Source organism: Pundamilia nyererei, unplaced genomic scaffold, assembly GCF_000239375.1.
Source record: "Pundamilia nyererei isolate P.nyererei 1_Seehausen unplaced genomic scaffold, PunNye1.0 scaffold00031, whole genome shotgun sequence".
NCBI lineage: Eukaryota > Metazoa > Chordata > Actinopteri > Cichliformes > Cichlidae > Pundamilia > Pundamilia nyererei.
Window position 1 is genome coordinate 2,362,887 of NW_005187432.1, and position 8,577 is coordinate 2,371,463.

Consider the following 8,577-nt stretch of genomic DNA (forward strand, 5'->3'; position numbering starts at 1 on the left):
TTTTTTTTTCATCGTTTTGATGGTCACTGTAGTGGCTATATTAATTTCTTAAAGTTCTCTCTTTCTCTTATATTTAATATAACCACACAACTGACGGACAAGCCTGTTTTTATGCCTTGTTGTTAGCAACAACGAAGGTAAAACCATCGCGTGTCTGCCTGTTTATTTTCTACATAAACCTTTCACAATAAAACTCAAGATCCTGTTAAGACTTTTCAAAATAAACTGAATCACGTGAAAGAGTGTGCCCAAAAAAAAAGCGGAAATATCCTTAGTTTTAATATTTGTTTGAATATAAAATAATTACTTACCACTTACAGATGAGACATTAATGGTGTGTTTGTTGAGCTTTGAGATCTCAACAAAACTGAGTCAACTGCTTTTGGTGATTTGGGGTTTTTTGTTTATTTGTTTGTTTTTTTTATCACTGATTTTCCTAAATCTTGCCGACGTCCTCCATGCAGTAAAATTTTTAAAAGGCTAAAAGCAACACTGAAAGTAATAAAAACTAAAATATATATATATATATTTTTAAATGATAAAATATGAACAGAAATCCAAAAAAACAAAATAAAACAAACCCATCAAATTAGAAAATGCTGAACCATGGTAACCACTGTTATTGATTACATTAAGTAAATTGTTAACATGTGGCTACTGATGACTACAAGTACAAACATCATCAACATAATTAGCTACTTTATTGTGAATCAGTTGAATTCTTGGTTTAGTAAACCAAAGTTGTAACAAAGTGCAGTTTTCCTTTAAAGAACGTGTCAAATATTTAACTCGATCATAAACCGAGACCTGTGATGTGAAAGTGTGGATTAACGTGTCCGGACCTGCTGCGGTCATGAAAGGAAATGCCGTTTCTTTTTCTTTTCTTTTTTTTTTCAGTTATTCGAGTCTGCGGTGACGTCTCGCATTCTTCGATGAATGCCACACGCAGAGCGCAGTCTTGTAATGGCCTGTGTGGGCCCTGTAATGTTTTAATGGCACGTCTGCTGTTTGAGCAGCGTGTTTGCTGTGATTTGAAGCTTCTGCTGCACCTGTCAGACACCTCCGCATCAAATTCATCAGGACTGAGATGAGTTTAGTAGTCAGGTTTTGTTAAGCAGTGTTTAATGCATACAGTCCTGTGAAAACGAGGTACACCCCACGATTCAATGGCTTGTAGGGCTACTAAATAATTATATTGTGTATGACTTTATCAGACTGCTGCATCACTGTTGAGGAATTCTTCTTTACGGCATTGCTTCAGTGCATGTAGGGTGAGGTCCAGACTGGGCTGTAGAATCTTTTCTTTTTCAGCCTGTTGTAGATTTGCTGCTGTGTTTGGAACCATTGTCCTGTTGCTTAAGCCAATTTTGCCAGATACTTTCAATTCAGTTTTATTTATACAGCAAATCACAACAACCGTCTCCTCAAGGTGCTTTATATTGTAAGGTAGACCCTACAATAACACATAAAGAGAAGAACACAACAATCATATGACCCCCTATGAGCAAGCACTTAGGCGACAGTGGGAAGGAAAAACTCCCTTTTAACAGGAAGAAACCTCTGGCAGAACCAGACTCAGGGAGGGGCGGGGCCATCTGCTGCGACTTTTTGGGGAGAGAGAGAAGGAAGACAGGATAAAAGACATGCTGTGGAAGAGAGACATAGATTAATAACAAGTATGATTCAATGCAGAGAGGTCTGTTAACACATAGTGAGTGAGAAAGACTACTGAAGAAGACATACAGAATGCATTGACTAGAGTCATATTTGACTGTAGGAAACTTCCATACACACAGGAGTTTGAATGAGGTGTTTGTGCATTCAGGTCAAACATCTCCACTTTGGGCTCATCTGTCTAAAGGACATTGTCCCAGAATTGTTGTTCAGAAGACGCTTTGCAAACAAAAGCCGTGCTGCCGTGTTCTTTTAAGAGAGAAGAGGCTTCATCCTCCAACCTTTCCAAACAAGCCATATTTGTTCAGTCATACTTTCATTGTCACTAACTTTAATATTAGACATCCTAACCAAAGCCTGTACAGTCCGCAGTGATGTCTGTATTGGACACAGCGGACATCAAAGTCACTCTGCTGGACAAACTACGTGACGACACTGTTCCACATAAGCGTGCCATTCTGCATTATAATGTATCAGTCGACATCTCACGTCTGTGGCTGGCATTATTGCTGCCATTCCTACATCATGGACAAAGTGTGTTTGTGGTGTATAGCAAAGGAAACATTTCAGTTGGTCGTGGTTAAACTTGTTCATTTCCATATTTTACCTTCATAAAATATAATTTCCAGTTTGTGCACAGGTCTCTGTAATGGTTTGCTTCTATGCTCGCTGTCCACACTCTTTATCTCAGGGGAAGAAATTACTGATGTGTAGCAAGTATGCTTGTACAACCAGTAGCATAATAATCAGGACAGCAGCCAGTACTATCCAGTGTTTTTGCAACGAGTCACGAGCTGTTTGTGCTTTACTGATGCACATTTGTGTTTTCTCCTGCAGGAGCTGTGCCAGTGTCGTCCGTCTGATGGGAACTGCTCCTGCTGTAAAGAGTGCATGCTGTGCCTGGGGAATCTTTGGGAGGAGTGCTGCGACTGCGTGGGTGAGTGCAGGGGACTCCGTTTTTATTAGCAACGCATTTTAAAGCTGACAGAAAGTTGGTCCGTGTTGTTTTAGGTTTGGAGAACTTCACTGTTAGTTCAGGCTTCTGCACACTGAGCAGGTTGGTGATATCTGCTGAGCTCAACATGTGCGTAAGACATTAGTGTCAGAAGCGATGGATGTGTGTACCGCAGTGCTGAATTTGTTGTGAAGTTTTGTTTACAAGGATTTATTTCCATCGGTAACCAGCGACGCAAGACTGAAGTGCAAACACAAACACGCACACATACAGCACCACGTCACGTCAGTGTTTTTGTTTTGTCCTTCTGAACTGTATGACTCAACTTGAATCACCTCATCGCTCACTCTACACTCAAAAAAGGTGACATGAAAGCGCTGCCGTCTCCTCCTCCGTCAGAGAGAAATGGGGTGAGACATCAGGCCCAAGGTCTCCTGCTTTTTTTTTTTTTTTTTTTCTGCCTTTTCTGAAGCATAGTTTTTGTTTGTTTTTCCTCCATGTTGAGGAAAAACATGGACAAATGGCTAATCGTGCATCTTTCACCCCTGATTCAGGTTTAACATGAGGCTTTGGGAGCTATACACAGTGCTGATACTGGACTCTGTTGTGAATCCTGCCTATGTTCAGAGGGTTGCATAGGGAAAAGTACCCATAACAATGAGAATACATGGCTTTAAGGCCAGCCCAAGACAGAGCTTGTTTCAGTCAGAAGTATTACACAAGTTCCTCTGTGTTTGGAAAAATGACTCTGTCCTCTTTATAGATCAGATTGACTTGAAGAAAAATGTGGTGAGAACTGTGCAGACTTCTTCTGAAACATTCATGGTGTGATGTGAAGGAGGAAGCAAAATTTGATGAAGTGTCGTGGCATAGAAGCAGAGCCTGTGTCATGCTTAGTTTATGCTACCCCGATTGTTTCGATTTATGGAGGGATTTGTCCACGAAGAGGGGTTTTCAAACTATGTAAATATGCTCCCGACAGTCGTCCAAAATCCATGCTGCATGGTGCTTGACATGGATGAGTGTGTTCGTTGCTAGAAGTTTACTATTCTCTGCACCTGATGGACCCACAGCAACCTAATCTGACCACAGGCGTGCTCTGCAGGTAGCCATGCAGTCCCAGGCTGCCCACACTGCCATTGGTGAACCATAATTTCCCCATAAAGATGAGCTGAGGTCATCAGGGAACCCAGAGGCTAGCCTATTAGCTCAATCATTTAGCTTGTGTGCACCAAACATTAGTTACGAATGTAGATGATTCCAAAGATCTCAAGAGCTAAATCGTTGTCAGATGATCATCTGTGGTTCCAAGATTGCATTTTGTCAAATGAAATCCCAGTTTTGTTGTAAGAAACCCTGACGACTTGTCACAGCAAGTGTTAAACTCCCCCCAGATATTTTGACTCGTAAGGTAGTTCAAATAATTCTGACACTGATCTGTATCCATACCTGAACGTGCCAGTTGAAGTCTCATCTCTGAGCTCTTTCTCCCAGTAAAAGCCTGAGAGCTCGGCTGTAATGCGCTCGACAGCTGAGAAGCACACAGGTTTAAACCGCTGCAGTTTGCTCAGGGTGTTGCTGCTGTGATACCAGAGTGTGAGGTGAGCAGAGCCAGATATCAAACGTGTCTCGGCCTCCGTGCGGAGAGGACGACCGTTTATCAGAGCACAGGAAATTAAAGTAGCACTTCCACATATGGACAGAAGTCTCGAGGTGCTCTCGAAGATCAAAGGATGAAGAGGCCCCGAAGGGACAGCGAGGCCGAGCTGCTTAAACGAACTCTTGACTTTTGGTTAAAACTGTAACTCACTTCAAAGCAGCAGGGGTGGTTTGAAAACCAGACTTAAAGGCAGATTGGTAAAAAACAAGAGAAACAGTGAGCAGAGTCAAAGTTTAAGAGCCTGACTCGGAGCTGTTAAAGCTATCCCACCTCCGCTACATGGCTGCACGACATCCAGACTGTACGAGTGTTTTGTTGTTGTTTTTTTTAAAGCTGTAATTTAGCTGTGCATCTCATTATTCTCATTTTGTGCGTTTGACTCTCGCAGGTATTTTTGTGTCACTCTCACTGTTTTGTGTCCTTTTTGTATTTTATCTTGTTGTTTGTGTGTCTGTTCTGACTTTCTTGCTTATTTTATTTCTTTGTGATGTTTTTGCCTCTTGTTTTGTGGTTGGACTGTTCCTCTTTAAAGCTGCTTTGCACATTCTTTTCTGTGTCCTTGATAATTTGTGCATTTGTGTGTGTGTTCTGCTTTCCATTTCGCATCTCTCGTTTGATATTTCTTTGTTTCTGTCTCTGGTGGTTTTGCGGCTCCCCCTAAATTTGTTTGTTTTGTAATTCTGTATGTAGCTTAGCATGTGGATTTAGCTTATTTTGCACTTCTTTTGGTTTTAATTTATTTACTTATTTATTTGGTGGAGGTTGTTTAACCCCACCCCCAAAATCCCTTCCTGTGGAGGGTGCCTGCATCTGTTAAGAATTTTATCCGTAGCCATTTTCACACGCTGCACTTGCATAGATTGAAACGCTCTTAATAACCTTCCAGATCCCACAAAGTCTGCGTGGCGTAGGAGACTCCCTCATCTAAATAAAACGGATTTCCAGAAGCGATAACACTCGCGCGCACACACTGTTGGTTTAACATGTTGAAGCTGTGTGCTACGTGTGAGAGAGGACACCTGTTGACACGTCTCGATTCCCCTCACGCTGTTTGGAGTTTGTGCGAGAACGCAAGCACGAGGTTTGAGCTCTCGCCCTCGTAAACCAGTCTTCTCTCAGATCAGCTCCAGCAGACAGATATTGCTTCACGTGCTGACAAGGAAGCTTTATTAAAGCTCTTTCATGTGGAACACGAACACAAGAATCTGACACTGAGCTCTGAACTCCATCCTGCTGCTCCTGCTGCTGCTGCACAGATGTTACGTGCCGTTTTCCTCCCGGACAGGCCTTTTACAATACACCGAGGATGGCTTTTAGCTTTGAGCAAGTTTATACTCCTCATTTATGTTTTTGCTTTTCCTCCTTGCCGCTACCCTTATGTCTACTTTAAGTAAGTTTTCACTCTAAACACGCTCCCTGTGCCAAATTCCATCTACTTTGAAGTGTGTGTCTGAGAGCCGTTAGAGCGGCCGAGTGGAGGGGAGAGGACTGTTTATATTTTAGAGGAGGGAGGGAGGGAGGACATGGAGGGAGGACCCATGTGTACATTTTATCGAAAACAGCTGTTCTGGCTCTGCTTTTAGCATCAGTTTTGTAATCCAATTCCTCTGTCAAACTCCGTTCTCCATAAAATGATTTAGTCATTAACTATAATTCACTTTGACTCATTTGAAGGCTTAGGAAGATCATATCTTGATGTGGGGACTTTGTCGAGTGATTACTACTGTATCTGGAAATTAAATGAAGTGTTAAAAAGGCCTTAATTGAGACGAGACGTTTTTGACAGTGGTGTGGTTTTACAGAACGGCCCTTTGTGAGTCGCTGTGTCTGTGTGTGTGTGTTCGACCGTTTATCCTTTAAACCAGTCTTTGTATTTAAGATTTAACTGGATAATTCAAGACTGTAAAGGGGAAAAATGTCTTAATGCTCAAAAATGCATATCTATTTTTGACATTACCTCACTCAGTTTTTCAAGTAGATTTGCGACCCACAGTCACGTCCTTGGTGATATATCTGAATAAAAATGCCATAAAATGTTTACTCTTCACTTGAATCGCGCAGTTCTCAGTGAGTAGGTTTACACAGAGCCTAATTTTCTAATTGTTCATTAAAAGACTGTAAATTATAAAAGAAGAGGGTAAGTTGTAGGATTTTAAATTTTCTTAATTATGATCTAACATTTTTCTTAAGATCAAACATCAAAATATTAGACTTGGATTTTTATTTGCTTTTTTTTTTCTTAATGAGGGAAATTATTAACGTTGTGGATTAGTGAAGGAGACAAACGTGTGTGTGTGTGTGTGCGTGTGAGAACCTTGAGGAAATCAAAGGTAATCGTTTCTCAGGTGTGAGGCAGCGGGAATCTGACAAGGTTTCTTTTTCACTAGACAAATGAACTGAGGCTACTTCCACACGTACACTGGTATTTCTTTTTGTTTGTTTTTTAAGTGGGGATTTTGTTGTTTGTCTTAAATATCTACAATATCAAGGGCTGTCGAGCGTGCTGAGGCAGCAGGTAGTGATGTGTCGAAATGTTGTCTAATAAGAAAGCTGCAAACGCCACAATTTTGTTGTACGTGTACAAAGACTAGAGCAAAAAAAAAGTATGATCCACAGTGTGACATCAAAAAAGATATAAAGAAAAACACCTTTGATGTTGCAAGATGATCTTTTTCCTTTTTCTCATGTAAATGCAGAAATTAAGTTCATCCGTAAATTAATTTGTGGACTAGACCAAAAATTGACTAGACCACAGAGAAAGTTTACTAAAATATTTACTTGCACTTGTGCACAGGACCTGAGAACTTAAGAAAAGAAATCACGTTGTTGCCTCTCAGGTGTTTTGGAATGGTCATGATTCTCAACTTTTTTTTTTTTAATAAAGTAGAAGTTTTATAGGAATGAAAGCATGAAATAAATTCAGGGGAAACCCACGGAAACCTCAGTCTTGGCTGTTCGTACGTAGGATTAAGTCCTCCGTGCTGCTGTGTAGGACTGATAACAGTCACCAGAAAGCGTTTAACTTCCTGGAGACTTACTCCTGTGAGAGTATCAGTCAGATTTCAGTAAAACAAGATGAATTTGTCCTGAGGACTGACTGTGAGCCTCCTCGACTTCTCACCAGATTTGAATTCTTATTCATTTGTGCAAAAGAGCTGACCAGTGACAAGAAAACCTCACACATGAAAATAACCTGTGATTGTGATGGAATCGTGAGCCGGCCCGTTCCTTCACTGCTGTTCTAGTTTTTTGCTTCGGTCTTTTTCTTTTTTCTTAAACTGTGTGAAAGTCTGCTGCTTTACGCTGTAGTTACACTGAAATAAACATGATCTCAACGATTTCACGAGTTTTGCAACTATACAAAAGCCTCCATCAGAGAATTGTTGATCACAGAAAACACTGTATCATGTAAACTAATAAACCTGATTCCTTCCAGGCTACTGAGTGTAGTAAATGACTAGCATAAGGTCTAAAATTTGAATGATTTCAGTTAAAAACAAAACAAATGGCTCTGCATGTAACTGAATCCAATGAATACAATTGGACAACGTAAAAAATTGAGGGAAAAATTCTTTATATGTAAATTAATGGTCTTTGTGCCCTATTTTCCAAGTTTCATTGTTACTCTGGATAATCCAGTAACTCCAATAACTGTTACTTTTATATGAATTAAAAAAAACTGACAGGGATGACTATGGATTATCCAGAGAAGTGGGGAAATTGCCTCGTGAGTGTCAGTTATTTAGCTGCATTGTGTTGGTGAAGTCAGAGTTTCAATCAAACAAGACTTCCAGCAGTTTCTGCTTTCTGAGATGATTCCTGTGACCTGATCCTTCACTGTGCTCTCACTGTTTTCACATCAGGGATGTGTAACCCAAAGAACTACAGCGACACTCCAGCCACGTCCAAGAGCACCGTGGAGGAGCTGCAAAATCCCATCCCCTCGCTGTTCCGCGCCCTCACGGAAGGCGACGTGCAGATCAACATGATGGTCGTGTCCTTCCCCGTCTCAGAGGAGCTGTCGCATCACGAGAACCTGGTTTCCTTCCTGGAGATGCTCAACAGCCAGCACGAGAACGTGACCGTGCCTGGCAACAGCATCCACGGCAGCCTCGACAGTCAAGGTAACGCCGCTGCGTTAGCGTGGAAAAGTACCTGTTCACACTTTACTACATTGAGGTGTGATCATCAAGTTTGAAGGAAAGCATATTTCTGTCACTGAGGCCAAAAAAATAATAATTAATTGGGGGGGAACTATTGCAATCCAATCAAAATTTGGGCTTATTAT

The 8,577-nt window shown here is 41.1% G+C and overlaps 1 protein-coding gene across 1 annotated transcript in view; it reads left to right on the top strand.

Annotated features, from left to right (window-relative positions):
* Positions 1-8,577, top strand: part of twsg1a (twisted gastrulation BMP signaling modulator 1a) — an 18,696-nt gene that overhangs the window by 8,153 nt on the left and 1,966 nt on the right. The window contains exons 3-4 of the mRNA XM_005729050.2: positions 2,512-2,611; positions 8,153-8,413. Of these exons, the coding sequence (XP_005729107.1) occupies positions 2,512-2,611; positions 8,153-8,413 (361 nt within the window). The remainder of the gene's footprint in view (positions 1-2,511; positions 2,612-8,152; positions 8,414-8,577) is intronic.